A 26,756-nucleotide genomic window follows, 5' to 3' on the forward strand; every position below is an offset into this window, starting at 1 on the left:
CTCATTTTTAATGACACTTTGGGAAGTACCTATAATTTATACTTAATCTGGGTATTAAAAGCAATTCATAAAAGTAGAAAGCAAAAAAACAATAATAATTTTGATCTATGCTTTATATCCTAAAGAAACAAATGATCATTAAAGATCTATCATTCAAAAACTATCAATCGATTGAAGATATCCCTTATAACATCCTACAGAGAGTTGCTGCTAAGCATATGATACAACTAAGTATACAGAATCTTGGCAACTGGGCGAAAATAATGGTTTTCAATCACTACAAAGGATGTTGTTTTAGTGGTTTACACCAAGAGGAGGAGCCTTGGTGGTGCAACGGTTAAGCGCTCAGCTCCTTACCGAAAGGTTGGTGGTTTTAACCCACCTAGCCACGTCACAGGAGAAAGATCTGGTGATCTGCTCCTATAAAGATTATAGCCTAACTTCGCCAAAGAAGACATTCAGGTGGCTAACAGAAACAGGAGGAAATGATCACAATCATTAGCCATTAGAGAAACGTAGATCAAAACTACAGGGGGATACCATCTCACCCCAACAAGGCTAGCATTAACCCAAAACACACGAAATAATCAATGTTGGAGAGGTTGTGGAGAGACTGGAACACTTATACACTGTTGGTGGGAATGTAAAATGGTACAATCACTTTGGAAATCAATTTGGCGCTTCCTTAAAAGGCTAGAAATAGAAGTACCATACGATCCAGCAATCCTGCTCCCTGGAATATATCCTAGCGAAATAAGAGTAGTCACACGAATAGATAAATGTACACTCATGTTCACTGCAGCACTGTTTACGATAGCAAAAACATGGAAACAATCTAGGTGCCCATCAACGGACGAATGGATAAACAAATTATGGTATATTCACACAATGGAATACTACGCAACGATAAAGAACAATGATGAATCTGTGAAACATCTTATAACGTGGAGGAATCTGGAAGGCATTATGCTGAGTGAATTTAGTCAGTCGCAAAAGGACAAACATTGTGTAAGACCACTATTATAAGAACTCAAGAAAAGGTTTAAACACAAAAGAAAACATTCTTTGATGGTTATGAGGATGGGGAGGGAGGGGAGTATTCACTAACTAGAAAGTAGACAAGAATTATCTTAGGTGAAGTGAAGGACAGCACACAGTACAGGGGAAGTCAGCACAAGTGGACTAAACGAAATCTAAGAAGTTTCCTGAACACAATCAAACACTTCGAGGGACAGAGTAGCAGGGGCAGGGATCTGGGGACCATGGTTTCAGGGGAAATCTAGGTCAATTGACATAACAAAGTTTTTTAAGAAAATTTGCTGCATCCCACTTTGGTTAGTGGCATCTGGAGTCTTAAAACCAGAAGAACTGGATGGTGTCCGACTACCACAATGACTGCCTGACAGGGAAAGCAAGAGTCCCTGATGGAGCAGGAGAAAAGTAGGGTACAGAACACAAATTCTAGTAAAAAGACCAGACTTAATGGTTAGACTGCGACGGGAGGGAACCCCAAAGACATGGCCCCCAGACTTTCCGCCAGCCCAAAACTAAAACCATTCCCAAAGCCAACTCTTCAGACAAAGATTAGACTGGACTATGAGACATAAAATGATACTCATGAAGAGTGTGCTTCTTAGCTCAAGCAGACACATGAGACTAAATGGGCAGCTCCTGTCCAGAGGTGAGGTGAGAAGGCAGAGAGGGTCAGGAGCTGGTTGAATGGACATGGGAAATCTGGGGTAGAAAGGAAGAGTGTGCTGTCACAGTATAGGGAGAGCAACTAGGGTCACAAAACAATGTATGTATTAATTTTCTTATGGGATTAACTTGAATTGTAAACTTTCACTTAAAGCACACACACACACACACACAAAAAAAAGATTATAGCCTAGAAAACCGTGGGGGGCAGTCCTACTCTGTCACATGGGGTCGGTATGAGTCAAAATCAACTCAATGGCACCTAACAACACACCAAGAAAGAAAACACAAGGAAAAAAACCGAGCGCCATCTGGGAATCTAATCATAGTACCCTACTTACGATTCTTCAGTTTAAGTAAACCTAAAGAACAGGCAATATTTAACAAATCTCCATTTAGAAAGAAGTAGTTATTGGGAGAAGGCAACCAAAATTCACAATTTGGAGAAGGCTGCAGACGTATCCCCAAAAAAAGAAAATAAACCACTGAGAACATCAAAATACAGTCTCTTTACCAGCGAGTCAAACATCCACTGGACCTTGCTGTGCAAACCACAGGCTGCAGCACTGTTACCCTCTAAGCAAAGGGGGTCTCACACCACATGGTTACGCTTCGGGTGTCACAAAAGAACTCTCAAACCATTTTTGCCCTTCAAAGATCCTTTATAATATATTTAACTTGCAGAGACAGCATATTAATTTTTATGGTTGACAAAGGTTCTCAGATTTACAGAAATGATGCCTGCCTCCATACATACATAGCTCTTCAAAACTACTTTATTAAAAACTTACTGTTTTATAGGCTCCCTGGGTGATGTAAATTGTTAAGCACTCAATTACTAACTGAAAGGTTGGAAGTTCAAACCCACCTGGAGGCAACTTGGAAAAAAAAGTCCTGGTGTTCTGCTTCTGAAAGGTCACAGCTTTGGAAACCCTATGGAGCTGTTCTACTCTGCACACGTAGAGCTGGCCATGAGCTGGAATCAACTCGAAAGCAACTGGTATGGTTTTTTTTGTTTTTCACTATTTTATAAATAAGCCCTTAGCAACCTCCCTCCACATATTCTTCTGAACATCAAACAGAATGTCCTATCATGCTGCATGGATATACAAGATGAAGGCACAGTATTTCCCAAACTGGTTTTCTCAAAACTGGTTTTTATCAAAAGATAGCAGAAACAGGGTGCCATAGTCTCAGAAACGGGAAAAACAACAAGTTTTTTTAATGTTAAAGAGATTTCCTTAACAGCAGGACTGTTCATAGTCATTAATTATGAATCTCATGATGGGGACTGGTCACGGACTGAATTATGTCCCCCCAAAAAAGTGTGTATCAATTTGGCTGGGCCATGATTCCTGGTATTGCGTGATTTTCCTATATGCTATAAATTCTGCCTCTGAATGTTAATGAGGGAGGATGGGTGGCAGTTCTGTTAGTAAGGCAGGACTCACAGTCTACAAGACTGGATTCTGTCCTGAGGCAATCTTCTTGAGATACAAAAGAGAGAAGTGAGCAGAGAGACACGGGGACCTCATACCATCAAGAAAGCTGTGCCAGGGGCAGAGTGCGTCCCTTGGACCTGGGGTCCCTGCGCAGAGAAGCTCTTAGTCTGGGAGAACACTGATGAGAAGAAGGCTGACAGAGAGAGAAAGCCTTCCCCTGGAGCTGATGCCCTAAATTTGGACTTTTAGCCTACTTTACTCTGAGGAAATAAATTTTTCTTTGTTAAAGCCATCCACTTGTGGTATTTCTGTTATAGCAGCACTAGATAACTAAGACAGCAATAGTATGTGCAGTATTTCCCACACATATCTGACTACAAAATTTCTAGGGTAGTATCCCTAATGACATTTACAAGGCAGAACGTTCCATATTAGACACTCTGAAAAAGGGTGATGTTTAGTAGTACACAAGGCAGCTGACCATGATCCACCATGATCCAATCACATAACCATTGATACAGTTATAAAACTGGTAGCTATCAAGAGAAAGGGGTAACAAGTAAGTATATACCTAAAGGAGTTAACACATTCTGTTCCTGATCTACAACTAAACAGGCCCATTAAAAGCAATTTGTGGTAACTCTATAATGAGAGATTCTTTAGTGGTTAAGAAATTCATTGTTAGTGTCCAATATCTAAGTCTCAATCAAAGATAAATACTGATAGTACTGTAACCTACACATCACTAAATCTCTACAGCAGTGCTGTAACTTCTCCAGAACTTCAACCGTGATTATTTTACATCACATAAATACTATCAAATAAGAAACTGTAGCTGTGAATACAAGTTTTATTTGTAAGTTCTAATACTGATTATCTTTCGCAGTTCAAAACCCATCCGTATGTGGGGGGCAAAAATCTGTAACTTTATGTGAAGTTCGGAAGAGTTAGAGTACTCTTCAGTGAAATGGCTGTGCCAGGTTAATGATACAACATAGTGAAGTCTCTTTAATCTCCCTTTCCTGGAAAAACATCAAACTAGGTGACTTTTAATCTGCTAATTATATCTCATATGAAATTCATGTCACTCCTCAGCAGAATAAGGTAATTCAAACAAAATGATCTTAGCTAGCTTTACTGGCTTTTTTATGAACAGTATCTTAATACACGTAATACATTAAATTAAAAAGGAGGCTTTGCTGTGTCCGGTCAGTTATCAATCACTTGTTTCCTTGCATCTCATCTGAAAACTGGGTCTGTCTGTCTTTGAGCAATGCTATAAACCTTAATGCAGTTGAATGGCCATAGTATACTTTCTGAAAAACCAAGCAGGTTAGTTGGTTTCATCTGTTACTGTTGATTAGAGAGCCCAAAGCGCAATACTTTGGAAAAGAAGGTTAGCAGGAGCAATAAACCCTGATCTGACGGCCATTAAAAATCTCTCTCTAGTTTCTGGTCAATCTTGTAGCCAATATCAAATTTCCTGTTTCCAAGAACTGCTGGGTGTACTTGTCCCCACCATGTACTCCATTCTGCAGAGTCACCACACTAATTTGAGGTTGAAGATAAAAAGAAAGGATAAAGTCAAAAGAGAAACACTGAGCTGATGGTTAAGACAGCAAGCAGCATGGGAAAAGGAGGAAAGAAGTGTAAATGCAAAAATATGGACAGAAGACAAAGTTAAGGTAGACACAAGCAAGAAGTGGGTAAACCCAACTGACTAAATGTGAGTCAAGTGTTTACTCTCTCATGTTTTCCTACCCCAAATTACCATCTACTCTTCTAGGTTCCAAGATTCCCTCCTTAACATGTAAAAGAGGCATGTATTTCATCTAAAGCTGATATCATTTCTCTCCCACAAACAGCAAATGCAATGCTCCTTACCTCCTGGTTTGTAGACAACATCATCCTCAGTGATGTAGGATGTTATCTCGCCAGTATCTGTCCTTTCATAACGAGATTTTTTTTTCGGTGGTTTCTTTTTGTTTTTCTTCGTGGACTCCTCGGTGGTGGCACTATTGTTGTCATTGTCCTCATCTTCGCTGTGATCACTCTCAGCATAATTTTTGGCTCCTCCTTCCAAGGTACAGCTCCGGCGTGGCCTTGAATTCTCACCCTCTCTTGCTTTGTCTCTTTTATCTCTCTCTCGGTCCCGATCTCGGTCCCGGTCCTTCTCTTTGTCTTTGTCTTTGTCTTTGTCAGCTGTCATGATTCGCCACGTGCCTTCTTCTGTCCTCTCACGGCTAGGCCTCCGTGAAAGGTAGACAGTAAGCCTGGGCTTCAGTCTTCTGAATTTCTCACTCAATTCCAGGAAAAATCCAACCACTCCAATAACCCCAACGTTTCAAAAATGCTATTTAGGAGAGAATAAAAGAGAGAAAATATGATTTTTACCTTAACATTTTCTCATAATTCCTCCAAAAAATAATTTTTTTTAAAAAATGAATCTCTTAATTACTCATGTTTTAGTTCTAAAAATTTCCTCACAGACCACAGGAAAAAAGTTAGGACAAGTGTCACAAAATTTAAATATACAGCTTTTGGCCTCAGCTAGCAAATGTTCTGGAGTATTCTACCATCATCAGGAACGAAATATGTCTGAATGCTTAAGAATAAACTATACTCTCTGTACACCAATTGTTTCCTCCTTTTTAAAGACAAAGTATACCCTAATGGATAACATATAATGGGTACACTTAACACAAAGGAACTTCTTCATAACCCACAATATTGACTTAAATGGCAAAGAACCTGTAGTAAAAATTATTTCTAACTGCAAAATAAAATAACATGGATAGCTTTGGAAAATGTCTTGGGAAGTATCACCACGCACTATCTTCTGAAGACTCTTTCTAGCCACTTCTCCCAACTCCCAGAGCTCCTCTCAAGAATTAATGATTTGACTCAACTGGAAGTAACAGCCTCACAGCAAGATTCTTTTGCCTTCAATTACATTTTATGCATCTTCTAATCTACCATTCTAGTTATTTCCCAGAAAAAATGGTTTCTCCAAAGATATATTAACTCTGTCTCAGCAAAACATAACAGTTTCCTAAAACAACCTTCTATCTTTGGGGTAGTTTTTACATTCTTCTAAATTTCCACTACTAACAGCTTCTTCCCCGGAACTAAACCCAACAAGACAAGTCTGAAGTTTTAAGAGTTTACAATGAAAAAGTTAACCCCAAATTACAAACCAACATAGTTCTTATAACAAGTTATGGCGGGGGGGACTATTTTTGTTTACAAGTCAGTTTTGGCATAATCATAATAACTAATCATTTCTCTTTTGCAGTCTTCTATTATCTTCCCCAATTATCTAATCCCATCTGTCCAAGAGTCTTTACTAAACACTTTCTTTGTGTCACGTGTCAGGAACTGAAGACAGGATGAGGATAAGCTCATGGTCCTTGCCCTCAGTGCTCTGATGCAAAAATAGGAGGCAACTAATCAATTTGAGAACCATCTGTTTCTCATGTTACTCGGGCCAGCTAGAACACAACATAAGGAAACGGACAACCGATTGATCCTCTTTACTTAGACAACAAGAAACAAATCGGTCTGCAATTATATACCTCAGAAGCAAAGATAATTCTCTTTGGTCATGCCAAAACCATAAAAATCATCATATACTCCCTCCAGTTCTCTTAGGTCAAACTTGACACCAGAAAAAAAATCTCCCCATAAGCACTAATATCCTTAAACATTCAGGAAAATAAAAAATGTTAACAACCTTTGGAAGATAGACCAATGAAGGAGCAACAGTGCTGACAATCTAGAAGCAAAGCTAGAAGGTTAAAAGCATGTAGCACAAATCTAGATTATACCCTTCTTCAAAGGAAATATGCTTTCAGATAGGATTTCAATTTTCTAAATATATTTCAAGAAGAGGAAAAATTATCCTAGTGCCTATAAAAGTTTTGCCTAGATGAATCATCTGCTAAACAGACAGTAAGTAGTAATAAACTCCCAAGTCCCTGTAGGTCACTAGTGTCAGCAATTGAAAATACACAAAGACATACTACTTTCTCCACTGGACTTAAGTTTAGAGCCTAAACAAGCCAATCACACAAGCAAAAAAAAAATCAGCTAACACAGTTGTTAAAACATGCCTCCCTGACACTGAAAACAGTGGAGTGGGTCTAGTGGGAGTCTGAAAAGAACAAGGAGCTTAAAGTGAAAATCTCCTCTCAGTTGCAGTTTAGGACAAAAATACTTCTGATTAGTTTAAGGGAAAAAAAAGACATTCTCCCTCGGGTTAACCAGATAACTGCCCCAGAAAATCAGGTAAAAATACTATTTTAGCATCCCAAAGAGGAAAAACTAATAAATCCAAATTGTACATTCAACAACACTATTCCCTACAAAATCATACAATGTGTTTCTATGTACAAAAAAATACAGAGTTGTTTCTGCCAAGAGTAAGAGAGAAAGTAAGAAAAATCCAAGAAATAAAAGATGCCCATAAAAAGAAATACAGTGGTTAGATATGACCAACTTTCAGATAATTAAGAACACTGGTAATTCAATGCAAAAGTCAATTCAGTTACCATTTACATTTGACTCTAAAATACAGCTCACTGGGGATATATATTTTTTTCCTCTGTGTATTAATCATAATTTTTCTGAGCCTCATTAGACAGCAACCAACATATACCAATAATCTGGCGTTTGAGGAAAGGTACCCTGAGACAAACCAGATGGCATGGAGAAAGGGAATTGTCACTTTAACTTTCTAGAGATGATCTACAAAGTGGACAATGCAACCACGGCATCTTTACAACCACACAGGGTTTACAAAGCAGGTCCCTACCATTATCTCATTTGACTCCTTCTCTCGACAACTAACTCTGAGAAGTGAGACAGACAGGTACTGTCATCCCCACTTTACAGCCTACAAAACTGAAGGTGAGGAGAGATCACCTGCATAAAGGTACACAGCCAATGAGTACGAGGCTGGTATTCTAAAGCAGTCCTTAAAAAACTAAATTCTATCTGACTTGATCATATTCCTTTTGTTACCTGGGCCACCAGGGCCACCAGCTCTGCATAACCACCAATTTTTCCTACACAGTGTTCATCCATGAGGATAATTCACACAGACAGGTTTCGAAAACACACTCACTCAGTCCCCCCACCAAAAAAAGACATGTTTCTCCAATTAGAAAGCCAAAAATATTGAAAATGCACGTCAATCAATGTTCAACTCAGTGAACTGGGAAGCATGGTAAAAGATACTTTAACAAATAACAAAAAGAAAAAAAAAACTTAATTTGAACATAATAGCTAGAAGACATTTCAGATTCACAACAAGCTTCATCTATTTGTTGAACAAAAGTTTCCTGAATGCCTACCATAGGCTAGTCACTGTTCTAGGTGCTAGGAGAACAGCAGAGAACCACAGTCAAAATCTCTGCCCTCATGGAGCTTATGTTCTAGGGAGAAAGACCACAAATAAAAAGATAGTATGTGTAGTATGTGAACAGATTTTAAATAGGGTATCCATGGGAGCAGGGGTGTGAGAGGATTGTGACTTTAAACAGAATGGTCAGGAAGTCTCACTGAGGTGGCATTCATCCTGAGTCAGAGTGTTAGAGAAGAAACCTGAAGACTGATGAAGGAAGACCAGTCCAGCAGAGAGAACAGCAAGTGCAACGTCCAGAGTCATGAGCAGGCGAACCCACTCAAGACACAGTAGACCAGAGGGTTGGAGCAGCATGAGGAAGAGTGAGGGTGGTCAGAGATGAGTTCAGACAGGTAGAAGGACAGGGGAGGAGGGGTTGGGTTCTGTTTGGCCTTGTAAGCCAGGATAAGGACTTTGGCTGTTACTCAAGTGACATGGGGGAGACTCACTGACACTTCAGCCACAGCAGGGATCTGAGTAGCAGAGAAAGACATGACCTGAAGGGGTGCAGGGGCTGCAGCAGGAAGACTGGTGAGGAGGCTTATGCAATAACCAAGGCAAGGGTTCAAGGTAGCTGGGACAGACCAGGATGGTAGCTGCAGAGAAGGTAAGAAGTCTTATTTTCTATGTAATTTTAAGATAACAGTCAAACAGAATATGTTGATAAATTGGGAGGTAAGGTATGAGAGAAAGAAGTCAAGAATGACTCCACAGTTTCTGGCCTGAGCAACTGCATGGATGAAGTTATCATTACCTGAGTTTTAGGAGAAAGATCAGGAGCTCAGGTATGAACATGACAAGTTTAAGAAGCCTATGAAAATCACACAGAGATTCTGAAGAGGCAGATTAGGGGAAAGGTCCAAGCTGCAGATACAAATTTAGTTTTTAATTCAATTGTTTAAGCCATGAGACTGAATAAGATCACCAAAGAACTGAGTCAGAATAAATTTTTTAATAAAATTTTTAAAAACCCACAAAAAATTTACTACTCATGCTTGGTGGAGACAACAGGACTTATAACAAAACCTATATTCCTCTCATTAGTTTCCTGATTGATTGTACTTCAACATTTTACCTGAACTGATAAAATTAATTGGAGTCATCAGCAGAAAAAACAGCAAAAAATTCAGTCATTTAGTTTTGTTTTCGTCTAATCAGGGCCAAACACCTTCAATCAAGTCAATGATACAGAACTACTCTTCATTACTTAAGGTTACTTCAATCTCTACAAACATCATTTTACCTTTTCAAAATGAAGCCAACAACCATACACTAACACCTCACACTACTTATCAGAACCAATTCGGATAATGGGCTAAAATTTCAGTCATGCTTTGTGTCCAAACCTCATTTAAGAAAACCACTTCCTGTCCCAAAACAGAACCACAAGGATACTGGACTGACAAGCCAAAATCCAGGTTCTTGACACTGCCATGTACTTTACTGCCTTGGGCAAATCACTCTACCTCTCTGAGTCAGAGTTTTACCTCTGTAAAATGGGACAATACTTAAAAACCAGCTGTGAGAATTAAGTATAAAACCCAAAACCAAATCCATTGCCCTCGAGTCAATTCTGACTGGTAGCAACCCTACAGGACACAGTAGAACTGCCCCATAGGGTTTTCAAGGTTGTACATCTTTTAAGGAAGCAGAATGCCACATGTTTCCCTCGTGGAGCCGCTGGTGGGCTTGAACTGCCAGCCTTTAGGTTAGCGACCAAGCGCCTAACCCCTGTACCACCAGGGTGACTATGTGAGGTATAAAGGTAGCAAAAACATGGTCCCTACCCCTCAAGACCACCACCCATCTGGCAGTTTGTCTTATTATGGTAGCTTGTGTGTTGCTATGATGCTAAGCTACTGGTATTTCAAATACCAGCAGGGTCACCCGTAGTGGACAGGTTTCAGCAGAGCTTCCAGACTAAGACAGGCAAGGAAGAAAATCCTGGTGATCTACTTCTGAAAATTAGCCAATGAAAACTCTATGGATCACAATAGAATACTGACCAATATGGTGCTAGAAGATGAGCCTCCTAGATTGGAAGGCACTCAAAATACACAATGGCCACAACAGTGGACTTGTGCATACCGACGATCATGAAGATGACACAGGACTGGGCAACATTTCGTTCTACTGGATATGGGGTTGTCATGAGGCAGAGTCAACTCGACAGCAATTAAGAATACCAACCACCCCTCAAGAAACTTATTATCTATTTAGGGGTTGGGGGAGAAATCCATCCTATTGCATAATTAAAAACTAAATGATGTAGAAATTACTGCAAATGAAAAAAATTTTTTAAATATCTCCCCTTAGATCATGGAAAACTTGCCCCTCCCTCCTGAGTTCTACTCCTCTCAGTTGCTCGGCCAGGCTCTTTGTAGGACACTTGACTCTCACACCAAATGCAGTCCATGAAATTCTTTTTTATTCAACCATGCAAGAAATATTTATATTTGTCAAATGTTCAACTACATACCAGGTACTTTACTTAGCTCCTACAGTCTAGCAAACACATGTTAAATGTCTCTGTAATTCATCTATTGCTCCAACTGAAATGTAACGACTATTTCAAGCCATCATTTCTCACACTGGTCTCTATGACTACAAATTTCTATTTACTTTTGCCTTCCTTCCAATCCCTCTTCCAGTGCAATCAGCCAACATATCTGACCACCACTTCTCTCTTTTTCTGTAACAGCTTTACTGAGATAAAATTCACATAGCATACAAACTGCCCATTTAAAGTATACAATTCAATGCCCACCACTTCTCTTCAAAGGTTGCAGAGACCTTCATGTCCTGGCTGTCCCTTCACCTCTCCAGCCTCATCTCCCCGCTGCTGCTCTCACCTCTGCCCCTCCTGTGTGCTCCAGCTACCTCAAGGTACTCCTTCAGTCCCTGAAGCCCATCTGCTTTGAATATTCTTCCCTCCCCACTACCTTTCCATGCACAATGGAATGAAACACTGCCCGGTCCTGTGCTATCCTCACAATGAGCTGCAGACCACTGTGCCCCATAAGGTTTTCATTGGATGATTTTTGGAAGTAGCTCACCAGGGCTTTCTACCCAGTCCAAGTCTGGCAGCTCCACTGAACTCTCTTCAGCATCACAGAAACATGCAAGCCTCCACAGACAGATGGGTGGTGGCGGCACATGAAGAGCACTGGGATTAAACCTGAATCTTTCTTACAGAAGGCAAGAATTCTACCTCTGAGCCACCACAGCCCCATTAGTTCAAGCTACTAGTATCAATTTCTGGACCATTTCAATAGGTTTCTTGATTGGCTTCTTCAAATTCACTCCTTTGAACCTCTACAATCCTTTTCTACACTGTAGCCAGGATGATCCTTTTAAAAGGCGAATGTGATTATGTTCATCCCCACCTTAAAATACCTCAGTGAGTTCCCACTTTTGTTAGATAAAAATCCAAATCCTTAAAAAGATCTAGAAGGTCCTTACTTAGGCCTATCTTACACCACTCTCCTGCATCCTAAGCCCAACCACACTAGCCTTCCCTCAGTTCCTTGAACACACCACAATTCTTCCTACCCAGAACGCTTTGCTCATGGTCCTCCTCATGTCTAAGATGCTCTTCTTCTATTCTGGTCTATGTATCTCCCACTCTTTGTTCAGGTCACAGTTCAACAGCCTTTCTTAAGCACTATTACTAGGTCAAATCCCCTTCATAGCACTTTCCACAACTGTAATTTTACATTTATTTGTGTAATATGATTGTCATCTGCCTCCACCTGTAAGCTAGAAGCTCTGTGAGGGCACTGATTCTTGACTAGTTTTGCCCTGTTGTATTCCCAGATCCAAATTCACTGCCTGACACATAAAGATGATTAATAAATTATTTATTTTCCATTCACTCCCTCTCACACATAAATGGATCGATCAAGAGGAAATTATGGTGAGACTTTTATTTGGGAAAGAAAATATTTCATGAATAAATAACTTAAGTGGTACTTGAGCTGGCTCATAAACCATGAAAACGATAAGGAGAAGCAAAGAGAAGGAGAAAGGCACTCTAGGTGAGAGGAACTTCATTAAAGAGCATTGAATTAAATAGCCTGCCTTGATGACAGCTACGGGAAAAAAAGTGGTAGGAAATAAGTTTAAGCAGATAGGGTGGAACGGATGATGGAAGCTCTTAAAATAATAAAGCGGCTAACACTCACTGAACACTTAATATGCACTAAATGTTTCATTCTGTTGTACACAGGGTCGCTACGAGTCAGAAGCGACTCGACGGCACCTAACGACAACAACAGGCATTTCACACAGGTTAACCCACTTAATCTTCACTACAAGAAGGGTGACTTTATAATTTATTGTCCAAACTGTGCAACATCTGACAGTGAAAGCAGTCATGAAAATTATGAAGAAAAACTTATGTAAACCAGGTCATATGGTCATCCTAGCTACAACCTTCCTGTTCGATAGGTACTATTGGTTATGCACATTTTACTTTATGCAAAAGTAAGCACAGAGAGGCTAAGCAAGCGGCCCAAGCTCACACACCTATGTGTTTGTTAGACCTAGGAGTGAATAGGATTGAACCCAGGCAGCTGACTCCAGAACCAAGACTCTTAACCATCAAGCTAGTATGCCATAAATTAATCCAAAAAACAAACAAACAAACCCATTGCCATTGAGTCAATTCCAACTCATAGAGGCCCTACAGGACAGAGTAGAACTGCCCCATAAGGTTTCCAAGGCTGTAATCTTTATGGAAGCAGACTTAAATCTTCCTCCCATGTAGCAGCTGGTGAGTTCAAACTGCCAACCTTTCGGTTAGCAGCCGAGTGCTTAACCACTGCACTACCAGGGCTCTTAGTGCCTTAAATTACACAACCTTAAAAGCAAAGTTATCCAACAGTAGGCTAAGCAACAGGGGACTGTTGCAGGCTCTTGAGATGAAAAATAGCATTTTGGAAACATTCACCTTGTCTGGCAAAAAAAAACAAACAAAAAAAAAAAAAACACTTGTTGCCATGGAGTCGATTTTGACTCCTGGCAACCCTATAGGACAGAGTAGAACTGTCCCAACAGGGTTTCCAAGGAGCGACTGGTGGATTCAAACTGCTGACTTTTTGGTTAACAGCCAAATGCTTAATGACTGCGCTCCCAGGACTCCATCTTGTCTGGCAGTAGGAAATAATCTTCCATCAAGAGTTGTACCATTCAAACAAGCTTGTTTTCAAACCCTTATCTCTGAAAAGCCTAAATAAAGAACCACATACCTCAAGTACTTCTGCCTTTGCCATTTCTGCATTTATTATGTATCAACAAATGCTTTAGCATTCTCCTTTAGGAACAAAACAAGATGGTCCAAGTGTGGAAGACCTAAGTGAACTCCAGCTCTGCTAGGCCCTGCCTCCAAGAGTAGCAGCTGCAGCCAGCATACAACAGAAAACCTGCGAGGCACATTACACACAGCTGGGCAACTTGCTTTCAAAGGGAAATCAATTTTTCTGTTTCCTTTCGTATCAACATGACTGGAAAAGAAAATGTAATGACTTCTGCTCTGTAAAGGTAAATGTCACGCTAACACTTACACTCACTGGATAAGAAATAAGGCATTCTCATGAACAGCAACATGCTGTGAAGAATACCTCGAAACAAGCCAGAGAACTACTGAAGAAGCTGTGAAACCAACCCCATTGCCGTCAAGTCAATTCCAACTCAAAGCGACCCTACAAGGCAGAGCAGAACTGTCCTATACGGTTTCCAAGGAGTGGCTCATGGATTCGAACTCCCTACCTTTTGGTTAGCAGCCTAGTTCTTAACCACTGTGCCACCAGCGCTCCAAAGAAGCTGTGAGGTAACACTGAAACATGCAGTCAGCAGACGTGTAAGTTCATCCAGAGGTTAAGACTATCTTTTTCCTGAAACTGATGTGGAACTGAGAGTAGTTCTTCTATGTAAAATTAAACAAGTGGTGAAGTTCTTCCACCTGACCAAACCCAACCATTTAAGCAAATAACTTCCTTCTGAATGTGAGTTTGGTCTACATGTGCCCCCATGCTTTTCTCTACATTTGGGCATAATGAATGTTTAAACTCAATCAATCCTACTAAGAGTTTATATGCTCATTCCCCTAGGCTTATTGAAGGAACCTAAATAACTGCAACGGGATACACTGGTCAGCTTCAGAGAGTGGCTGCCGTGGTGTCAAGACAGAAGGAGAGAGAGAATAAACTCCCCTCATCAGAGGTGAGCTTAATGCTTACAGTAGCACTTGATCACCTCCCTTAGAGGCTTTGGGAAAAAATGGAGAGAACTAAGATTGGTGGACTCTGACAAATAAACATCCTAATTCCCTCCCCAAAAAACATAATAACAACAGAACACAGGACCACTGCAGAGGGTGGAAAAAGTATTCAGAACAGCGAAACTCTAGACTACAGTTAAAATTAAATAACCAACAATATATTTGTTGTTGTTTTGTGCTGCCAAGTTGATTCCGACTCATAGAGACCCCATAAGACAGAGTAGAACTGCCCCATAGGGTTTCCAAGGAACAGCTGGTGGATTCAAATTGCCGACCATGTGGTTAGCAGCCTGAGCTCTTAACCACTTCGCCACCAGGCTCCAAACGAGATACAATAAGCTTTATTATTTTAAGCAGGACTAAGAAATTGGCAAAGATGAGGTGCTCCAGGAGGTTTTCAATAAAAATAAAAAATCCTCCCTTCCTTTAAAAGACACACAAACCCATTCACACACACAACTGCTTTTCTACACTGCTAACTGTGAAGTCTTTGCCAATCACATACAAAATTTTTACCTCACCCATTGCCTGCAGTTGTTTCTTCTACTCAGTGGGTTAAGGGCTTCTCCACTATGGCATAACTGACCTTTTGAGCCAGACAACTCCTGTGCACTGTAGGATGTTTAGCAGCATCCCTGGCCTCTATCCACGTAGATTCCAGCAGCACAACTCACTGTGCCAATCGAGGCAACCAAAAATATCTCCCGACATTGCCAATGTTCCCCTAGTTGAGAACTACTTCTTTAAACAAAGTCATTTGTCTATTGCAGATATGTCAAAGAGTTAAGCATTTGTACTGCTCTGTTCAAAATTATGCTTGATTGACTAATAATGACTAATATGGAATCCATAAGGCTAACATCATTACAAAAACTATAATGTGCCATGTTCTTTGTTCTCTGAAATAAACTGTACTAATTGAAAGCACTGCCCCAAACAGCAATTATACAGACATATGAAGCTGTATTGGGAAAGCAGGAGTAAACACCCTGGGGAAAGCCCTAAAGGTTGGTTAAGAGTAATATTACTCAATGGTGACCCGCTTTTGTCATGGACCAAGTGGTTCTGCTGTCACCCAATTAAAGAGAAAACCCTGTGCCCACAAGGGTAAGGGAAACTAAACGTCTATGAAACCAAGTCCCTGATCCGAAAAGGGGAAAAAATTCCTAAACTCACTTTTCCAAAGCATGACTGTCAAGAGAAAACCATGAGTAGAAAAGATAAACATGAAAAAACAAGAAACTGAATAAGTAAAATGTTGTATATCCATACAACAGAATATTATTTAGCAATAAAAAGAAATGAAGTAATGATACAACATGGATGAACCTGGACAACATGCTAAGAGAAAAAAGCTAGTCAGAAAAAACTACATACTGTATCAGGCAAATCCAGAGAGACAGAAAGTAGATTATTAATTGCCTCAGGCTAGGAGGTATAGGGGAGTTGAGGGAACAACAGCTAAGAGGTACAGGGTTCCTTTCCGAGATAATGAAAATGTTCTAAAATGGTGATAGTTACATAAATCTGTGAATATACAAAAAGCCATTAAATTACACATTTTAAATAAGTGAATTATATGGTATGTGAATTATATCTCAATAAAGTATTTTAAAAAAAGAAGAAAAAAAAGCAACAACATTATAACCTAATAAGAAAATGCTCGAACTCTACTATAGCCAAACAGAAGATTAATCTGGCTATAACATTCACAAGGATAAGCTCTACCTTTGCATCTGAGAAACACCACCTTTTAAAACTGCAAAAACAGTGTGGAGAAAAATTTATTTCATGTAATGAAGGAAAGAAAACCTTCTTTGGCCACAGTAATGTTTAATATAGTTCCTGGGTAGCAAATACAGTTAAATGCTAGGCTGCTAACCAAAAGGTTGGTGATTCAAGTTCACCCAGAGATGCCTCAAAAGAAAGGCCTGGAGATCTACTTTTGAAAAATCAGCCACTGAAAACCCTATGGATCACAGTTCTACTCTGACACACATGGGGTCACCCTGAGTCAGAATCAACATGAAGGCAACTAGTTTACTGGTTGTCTTAGTTATCTAGTGCTGCTATAACAGAAATACCACAAGTGGATGGCTTTAACGAACAGAAATTCATTCTCTCACAGTCTAGGAGGCTAGAAGTCTGAATTCAGGGCATCAGCTCCAGGGGAAGGCTTTCTCTCTCTGCTGGTTCTGAGGGAAGGTCCTTGTCATCAATCTTCCCCTGGTCTAGGAGCTTCTCTGCACAGGGATCCCAGTTCCAACTGACACACTCCACTCCAGGCACTTCTTTCTTGGTGGTATGAGGTCCCTCTCCTCTCTGCTTGATTCTCTCTTTTATATCTCAAGAGACTGACTCAAGATACAGCCTAACCCTGTAGATTAAGTCCTGCCTCATTAACATAACTGCCTCTAATCCTGCCTCATTAACATCATAGAGGTCAGGATTCACAACATATAGGATAATTACATCAGATCACAAAATGGTGGACAACCACACAATACTGGGAATCATGGCCTATCCTAGTTGATACACATTTTTTGGGGACACAATTCAATCCATAACTCTGGTAATGTTTAATATGCAGGAATTCTTGATCAGGCTTACTACCTCTATCCACACACAACATGTTCAAAAATAAGTAAGTTGGACAAGGTTTCCTTCAGTTTGCAGAGTTCCAAGGTTCTAATTAATTTGCAACCATGGCACATAAGCCCTCAGCATTTGATGGAAGGAGATGACAGGGTGAACTTTATACCTAACTTAATACAATTACACTTCACACATATATAAAATATCAAAAGCATTCATAATGTTCACTTCTAATCCATGGGTACAAATTATATCAAGGGAAAAATTGAACCATAAAGCTCACCAGAGCAGTCCTGATAAACACCTAGAATCTAAGTCTTAGATGAAAAGGCAAAATAGCTCTGACTATAAGAAGTCTTGGCCAAAACTCAATTGGCTGTTTTCTGTATCTGAGCTGTTCTAGCTGGATGTGAGTCTCTCTAGGTCGACCAAATGTATTACTCCATCATCTCTGTTAACCTGATGTCAAAGAGAAGAGCAGAAGAGCCACTAGAAGTACTCAATTCCTGATACCAGCAGCTCGTAAATTACCAAGGAGCCCGAGCCACAACACTTAAATTCTATAGCTGTAACACTGATCATCAAATAAACACCCATCTCCAGAGCAGAGTCTGTCGATTCTTTCATTAATTCAGCAAATATTTACTGAGCACCTATCAGGTGCTGAGCATTGTTCTAGGAGCTACAGATACACTCATGACCAGAACACATAATTTCTAATTTCAGAGAGTTTACAGTCTAGTGGGGGAAAGAGCACTCAACAAACAAACAAGTAAACACAGAGCAGATCAGTGTATATCAGTGCTATGATAAAGCTTGGTAAAGGGGATGGTGGGTTGTTTATTTAAGTGATCACTGATAATGAGCCCTTTGAGCGCAGACCTACAGGAAGGGAGCAAGTCATAGAGTTATTTAGCGAGAAAAGCATTCTAGGCAGGCAGAAAAGCAAGTACAAGGGCCTGAGGCAGAAGCATGCCTGGCATATCCAAGCAACAGCAAAAGTCCAAGAGGGCAAAAGCAGTGAGGGTAAAGACAAAAGTTGAAGATGAAATCCAAGAGGTAGCTGGAGGGCTGCCTACTCAAATAAGAGAAAAGCCATTCCGTGGTTTTGCATAGAGAAATAAGGATCTGCGTTACATTTTCACAGACTCCCTCTGGCTCCTGTAGGGTTACACCACATACCCAGTTGCCATCTAGTCAATAAGGAAACCATTAATTCAGGTAAGCTGATGGTAGTGAAGGTGTTAAGAAGTGGTCAGATTCTGAAGACATTCTTAAAGGAGAGCCATTAGAATTTGTTGACAGATTGGATGTGTTGTGAGACAAAGACTCCAAGGTTTGGGCCTGAGCAACTAGAAAAGTAGAGCTGACATTAACTGAAATGGGGAAGGAAAGGAAAAGTGAGAATACTGTTTTGGGCATGTTAAATTTCAGATGCCTAGTAGATCTCCAAGTCTAGATATATGTATGGATCCAGAGGTCAGAAAGCTCAGGGCTAGAGATACAAATCTAGGAGTCCTCAGCATACCAGTAGTAGTGATAAACATGAGACTGTTGCTGTGTGCCACCTAGTCAACTCCGACTGACCAACAGGATTTCCTAGGCTGTGATCTTTACAGGAGCAGATCACCAGGTCTTTTCTCCCATGGATCGGCTGGCAGGTTAGATCGCCAACCTTTTGGTTAGCAGCCAAGTGCTTAACCATTGTACTATCAGGGCTCCTTAAACATGAGACTAGACGGTATCAAAACAAACTCCTGGGGATGAAAGAGTCAAAGTGGCAAAAGAATACTCTGAAATAAATAAGATACTGTGGACAGGCCAAGTAAGTTTGTGAAATGCAAGTGAAGTTGCTTGCAATGACAGGGGAGTGGGAAGACTTTATATCAAGACTATGTTCTGAAAAGCCTGCAAAAGAAGCAACACACTGTTTGATTCATAGAAAAGCCCTCTACATACAAAAGCTGCCTGTGGACAAATTCCATATTAATGACATTATCAAATGGTGCATGTAAGAAAATCCAGGCTGCTAGGATCCTGGCTGATTTCTGCTTTACGAGACATAGGATGGTAATACCTCCCCCTGCTGTCTCCAAGGGAAATACACAGTCTGTCCAAATAAAGGCTTTTGTCAGGGAGTTCTGGACTACATAAGTGAATTGGAAAAAGAAAAACTGTTTGAAAGATTTTCACCTTGCCAGTTAACAAAAGAAGGTTATTGTATTTAAAAAAAAAAATAGCTTTCTTACCTAACATTTTTGAGGGCCTGAATCAATTACATTGAAAATTTTAAGGGTCACATGAAACGGGGATGGGGGGAGATGTAAAGACTAAATAAATTCAAAACAAAAATTCAACTAAAGAAAAATGAGATTTAAAAGGCTCATGAGTGATGTTAGTTTGTGTCATAATTTGAATCCTAAAGAATTATGAAGTCAAATAGCACATCATCTATATATACTTCAGAAAAGCTTATTATTTTTAAATACGTGATAGGAAAAGGTTTAATTGGATTCAGAATCTATGTGTATTATCACATTAAGATTACATTCATCAACAAAAGAAAGGGGAAAGCTGCTAGATTTAAAGAATAATACCTTTGAAATATAATTTAAAGAGATCAGATTAACACATTCTGGTTAATGACAAGATGTTTCCAGCAACTAAAGAAAAAGCAGTATTTTTCTGTCATTTGCCAACCCCCTCCTGAATAAGTTTTTTCTTTATCGTTGATCTTCAAAAATTTGAATATTTATCCTCATCATAAATTGCATATAGTCATGCCTAAAACCTGATACGAAAATGTTTCCTTCACATAAGCTTAAATTTTCCATTACAAATTTTGAAGATATTTCACTTGGACACTTTATATAAAACCCATATGTATTATCTACCCTTATTATATTTCCTATCTTATAATACTAGAAAATATGTAATGAATTTTTCACAAAGTCCAAAATATCTTCAGTTCACCCCAGAATACTACACAAATATTATGTTCCACGTATGCCACAACGAGGAAAAATGGGAAACAGTGACTCCAGGTAATCTTGATAGTGCAAGCACTGTTCTATAGTTGACTGTTTAACATTCCCTGCACTTGTTGGCACAATAGGACTTACTCTATTATATAAATATCCAGAGTAGGAAAAGCTATAAAATAGTGGGAGGGAGGCCATTGCCCAGTAAAGTCGTGATTTCTAAATAAAGATTCTTACACATAATTAAGCAGTCGCTGTCATCACCAGCAATGAAGGCAGCACTGCTGACTGTTTTCTTAAGCACTAAAGTTCTGTCCATGACTAGGACTGGTACCCAAGATGGCCAAGATTGAGCAAGTGATATATGAAATGTACAACAAGAAGCTGAAAAGCACAGTGGCAAATCTGTGGGCAATACTAAGCGAAACAAGCACTTTCCATTTTGGAACTTGAAAATGTGCTACAAGTGGAAAGAAGGAAACCATAAAAGGAAGCACAGGACAGTACAGGCCTATAGAGTGTCACCTAAAGTTCCCACTGGGGCTGTCAGCAGGAATGGGAAGATGTTCACAGGCCCCTCTCTGGTTCTTCAGCCTCAGATACATGGGCTTCTGGCCCCAATATATCAATCCCACTGTATCTTCACAGTTTTCAAAGAGTCCCCCGTCAAAGTAAAAATAACTCTTAAGAATATCCCAGCACGTTTCTATCAAGTATTTACAAAAAAAAAAAAAAAAAAACTTTAATATCATTTGCTTAAGGTAAAATACCAATTCTACCTAGAAAGCAAGAAAAGGAGAAGGGAAGGAAACGAAAGAGAAAAGAAGGGAAGGAAGAATGAGAGGCTTGAATACATTTAATCAGTAATAACCAGAGCAAGGGAGCCCCGGTGGCATAGTGGTTAAAAGGCTGGCTGCTAACCAAAAGGTCGGCAGTTGGAACCCACCAGCTATTCCTTGGAAATCCTATGGAGCAGTTCTACTCTGAATCAGAACCAACTCCACGGCAAGGTATTTTTGGTTTGATTTTTGCTGTTGTTAGGTTGTTAAGTGCCGTTGAGTCAATTCCAACTCATACCAACCCTATGTACAACACAAGGTCTTGCACCATCCTCACAATCTTTGCTATGTTTGAGCCCATTGTTATTGCAGCCACTGTATCAATCCATCTCGTTGAGGGCCTTCCTCTTTTTCACTGACCCTCTACTTTATCAAGCATCATGTCTCTCTCCCGGGACTGGTCCCTCCTGATAACAAGTCCAAAGTATGTGAGACTAAGTCTCGCCATCCTTGCTTCTAACGAGCATTCTGGCTGTACTACTTCCAAGAGAGATTTGTTCGTTCTTCGTTATTCGTAAATTCTAGTCCATGGTATATTCGATATTCTTTGCCAACACCATAATTCAAAGGCATCAATTCTTCTTCCATCTTCTTTATTCATCAACCAGCTTTCACACGCATATGAGACGAGTGAAAATACCATGGCTTGGGTCAAGTATGATACACCTGTGTATTCCTTCCATCTTCTTTTGATGCTTCCTGTAACGTTCAATATTTTGCCCATAGAATCTTTCAGTATCGCAACTCAAGGCCTGAATTTTTTCTTCAGTTCTTTCATCTTGAGAAATGCTGAGCATATTCTTCCCTTTCAGTTTTCTAACTCCAGGTCTTTGCATATTTCATTATAATACTTTACCTTGTCTTCTGAGCTGCCCTTTGCAGTCTTCTGTTCAGCTTTTTCTTTATCATTTCTTCCATTTGCTTTAGCTACTCTACGTTCAAGAGCAAGTTTCAGTCTTTTCTGACATCCATTTTGGTCTTTTCTTTCTTTCCTGACTTGTTAATGACCTTTTGCTTTCTTCATATATAATGGTCCTTGATGTCATCCCACAACTCGTCTGGTCTTCGTTCATTAATGTTCATTGCTTCAAATCCATTCTTGAGATTTAGGGGGGATATACTCAAGGTGTTATTTTGGCTCTTATGGACTTGTTTTAATTTTCTTCAACTTCAACCTGAACTTGCCTATGAGCAGAGCAAATGACGGTCTGTTCCACAATCGGCCCCTGGCCTTGTTCTGACTGATGATATTGAGCTTTTCCATCATCTCTTTCCACAGATGTAGTCGATTTGATTTCTGTGTATTCCATCCAGTGAGGATCATGGATACAGTCACGTTTATGTTGTTGAAAAAAGGTATCTGCAATGAGTAAGTTGTTGGTCTTGCAAAATTCTATCATGCAATCTCCAACATCATTTCTATATCCAAGGCCGTATTTTCCAACTAGCAATCCTTCTTTGTTTCCAACTTTTGCATTCTAATCACCAACAATTATAAATGCATTTTGATTGCATGTTTGATCAATTTCAGACTGCAGAAGTTGGTAAAAATCTTCAATTTCTTCACCTTTATCATTATATAGGAGCTTAATTTATTTCAATAAGCTTTTTTTAAAAAACAACAACAACAACAAACTCGTTGCCATCGAGTCGATTCTGATTCACAGTGATCCTACCGGACAGAGCAGAACCGCCCCATTAGGGTTTCCAAGGAGCAGCTGGTGGATCTGAACTGCCAACCTTTTGGTTAGCAGCCTAACTCTTAACCACTGAGCCATGAGGGCTCTGCAACAAGCTTTAGAGGAGGATGTAATGGCCCATGCTACAAATAAATTACCCCAGTCCTGTTCAGCATGTGTTTGTATTGTATTATCTAATAAAAAACTCCTTGACCTCTCTGACCAGCCCCACCTGGAAATAAAACCCAGCGTGTCTGCATTGTGGGTTTCCAATATAAACACAGCTTTTCTCTGAAAAAGGAGCCCTGGTGGTACATTCGTTAAACGTGCAGCTGCTAACCAAAAGGTCAGGGGTTTGAAACCACCAGCCACTCCAGAATATGTGGCAGTCCACTTCTGTAAATATTTACAACCTTGGAAACCCTATGGGGCATTTCTACTCTGTCCTATAGGGTCGCTATGAGTCAGAATCAACTCAAGAGCAACAGGTCTCTCTAAAGCATGTGTCTGTGAAGATTTTGGAAAGAAGGTCATTACTACATTAATTCATGAAATAAAGGGCCTCAAAAGATAAGTGCCAAAGTAAGAAAAATTATCGTGTTTCTTTAAAGAATGAGGGGAAACACCTTAATGCCATAAATATTTTTATGAAATATATACCCAGGTTAAATTTATAGCATTAGAATTTAAAATGCAAACTTCTGTTAATATGTGCAAAAGTGCAACCTTTTTCCCATGGATCAATGGCCTAAAAGATGACTCATCTTAACATTTATAGATTATTAATATAACCCTGTAGGCTGAAAAAGAACTTTTTGATTTATAGACCTGAACATTATCATCAGAAGGAAAGTAATACAGACTTCTTTTTCAGGTTAATAAAGCTAAGTCTTCAGAGCTTTACCAACCAAGTTTTTAAAATATGAAAGCAACTGAACAGCATCATACCTATGACAATAACTGGTAACGCTGAGCAGAGTAAAAGGAGGCAAGGCTGTGCATTTCTTCTGCAAGCAAGTAGATCTTCTAACAAGACTTGTATTGGTCATGTGTTGCCAGGCCTGACCACACAGCTATTCTTTTCTAAGCTCTATTCTTTTCTTTCATCTCGTATAGTACAAGATAAAAAGAGAGTAGAGCAGCTGTTGCCGTATTAAGTAAGGTAGGTATCCCAACTGTTCAGAGTCAAGTTTCCTTGTCAAAACTTCCTCAGTTCTGTTGTCAAGGAAAAATTAAACCTAGAAGCAAAATACTCATTCCATAATCCACAACCACAAAAATATCAGAAGCTCAGTTTATTGCTCAATGTAAACGTATGCTGAAGAGCTCTAGTCTCTAGCGACCTTTAAGATTACCCTGGAAAATGCAAGCAAGGCCATATTCAACATGAAAGAACATAAATCCCAACAGCAACTGACAAATGCAAACTAGAAGGCTGACATGTAAATGGAGCATAGGGTTAGAACAGTATTCTCAAAAGAAATCGTCTTTCTCACTTTAGCAAACGGGAATTTCTTCTCAAAAGCTTTCAATGGAAAACTGCCACTTCTGATTAAAGTTAATTTGATCAAATCCATGGGACCTGGGGGAAATACACAGATCCCTTTCTTTACTCTCCTCCCTGCTTTACTTTGCAACTTGCAAATTAACTAACAATATGACTACCTACCTACAGACGTGTGCCATTTTCAGCAACTGGTAATTTACAGTATTTTTTAACCAGCTATATATTATATGTTATTACTTCTTCCCTATAGGTCTGTCACTTTTTTTATCTTTTTAGCAAATGACATGACACAAAACAAGTAGGAAGCATTACATATACATATACAGAATTTCAGAATTTTGCAAAAAAGGCAGCTCTTCTGTCAACATTTAAAAAAATCCACAGAAGCTCCCAAGAGTACAAAAGAGATTTTAAGCATCCAAAAAAGCTCCACAACCACATCGACAACTAAGCCAAGACTACTCTCTACCAGGATCAAAAATAGTAGGATACATGTCTGTTGGTTACACTATTGACCTTTCCTATAAAATTTAAGCTTGGTAATCAATTGGATAAGGTCCCCAGATGGCACAAATGGTTTGTGTTCAACTACTAACCTAATAGTTGATGGTCCAAGCCTACCCATCAGTGCTGCGGAAGAAAGGGCTGGCGATCTCCTTCCATAAAAATTACAGACAAGAAAACTCTATGGAGCTCACTCAGTTCTACTGCGTAACACATGGGGTTGCCATGAGTCAAAATCACCTTCATGGCAGTGGGTTTAGGGTTTTTTTTTTTTTTTTTTTTTTTTTAATAAACCAGATGGGGATCAAAGAGAGAAGAACTAAAGAGGACATAGGGTTTCTATTTCTAGCTTTGACAACTGGGTGGTTATCTCACATAACCAAAGTGAGAAAGAGAAGGAAAGCAGGAGCTTTGGGTGGGTGAATGAAGAAGAGATTTTGATTTTGAAAACTGTCAGGTTTGAGCTGCCTGTTAACAGGGCCATCGAGACTGAGTACCTACTAGACAGCTGGGTACTCAGGACAAAGACCCAGGCAAGGATATGGACTTGGGAATCATCAGCATATGAGATACTTAAATCCACAGGAATGAATAAGATGACTCAGGAAAAATATTAAATGAATAAAGAATATAGCATGAAAGCCAGAAACTATGAGAACAGTCCATGGTAGCATTTTCCAAATCAGTTCTCAGAAAGAACATCTGGAGGCCCTACAACAGGTGCCCAAACCCAACAACCACAGCAATAAAACCTTCTCTGTAAAGTTAAGTGCAAGACACATTGCTTAGAAAGACTCTTAGCATATACATTTATTGTCATATTAAAGGTTCTAAGAAGTCTGTAGGTAAAAAAACTGTTCATCTCATTATTTCACAGACTCAAACACCCACAGCATATTTGCCGTAATTCATCTCCACGTTCCAAAACTTATAAATGATCAATGCCACCTCTCATTCTTCCTTAGGACAATATTTATGTTATGCACAACCCAAGGAGAGGGGCAGAACTTTGCTATGCACACCAAAAACTGCTATCCAATCAAAGTGAATGAGCACCACACAGGGTGGAGAAAACAGCAAACAGGTAGCTATTACCAATCACCACCTTGAACCACTTGAATCTGGAGGAAAACACTGTGAATCTTTTTCTCCATTCCCAGTCCCCACTATCTGGAACTCTTTCTTACCCTCTCAATAAACACAAATTCCATCTACCTATTCTCATTTAAGAAAGATCACAACAGATCTAATTTCTCATTCAAGAAATCACCCCTCCAGTTCTCCCTATATAACTGTATTTCCCCACAACTCTCCTATACAAACCTTCTAAGTGTGTCCCCTACACTTGGGCTTACTCTCTTTCACCTTCACTCACACTGTCTTTCCTGCTAGCTCAATAAACAACTCCTAAATAACTGCACATCATTCAAGTCTACTTCAAGCCCTACATTCTGAGAAGTTATCCCTGATACCTCAACCCATGCCATGGCATTCTTGCCTTTAATTCCTATTGCTATAATAGTATTTTACAACTTTGCCTTGTAACATATATTACTAATAAAAAATACCTTATTATTTACTAACTCATGTTTTATATATTGTCTCCCCTCATCATTCTCTGTTAAGGGTGAGAGAAACATATCTTTCTTGTTGCTAGCTTTATAATCTGGGGCAAGTTAATTTCTCTGTCTAAACTTCGGTTTCTTCATCTATACATTGAAGATACTAATATAAGGTACCCCACAGAGTTATTGTGAAGATTAAGTAAAATACTCCATGTAACACTGATCCGCACGATGCCTAACAGATACAAGAGCTCAATACGTG

The 26,756-nt window shown here is 39.5% G+C and overlaps 1 protein-coding gene across 1 annotated transcript in view; it reads right to left on the reverse strand.

The window, feature by feature from the left end:
* Positions 1-26,756, reverse strand: part of RERE (arginine-glutamic acid dipeptide repeats) — a 343,169-nt gene that overhangs the window by 295,853 nt on the left and 20,560 nt on the right. Inside the window, exon 2 of the mRNA XM_004385134.2 lies at positions 5,025-5,493. Coding sequence (XP_004385191.1) covers positions 5,025-5,349 — 325 coding nt within the window. The 5' untranslated portion in view covers positions 5,350-5,493. The remainder of the gene's footprint in view (positions 1-5,024; positions 5,494-26,756) is intronic.

The sequence above is a fragment of the Trichechus manatus genome, unplaced genomic scaffold (assembly GCF_000243295.1).
Source record: "Trichechus manatus latirostris isolate Lorelei unplaced genomic scaffold, TriManLat1.0 scaffold00133, whole genome shotgun sequence".
Taxonomy (NCBI): domain Eukaryota; kingdom Metazoa; phylum Chordata; class Mammalia; order Sirenia; family Trichechidae; genus Trichechus; species Trichechus manatus.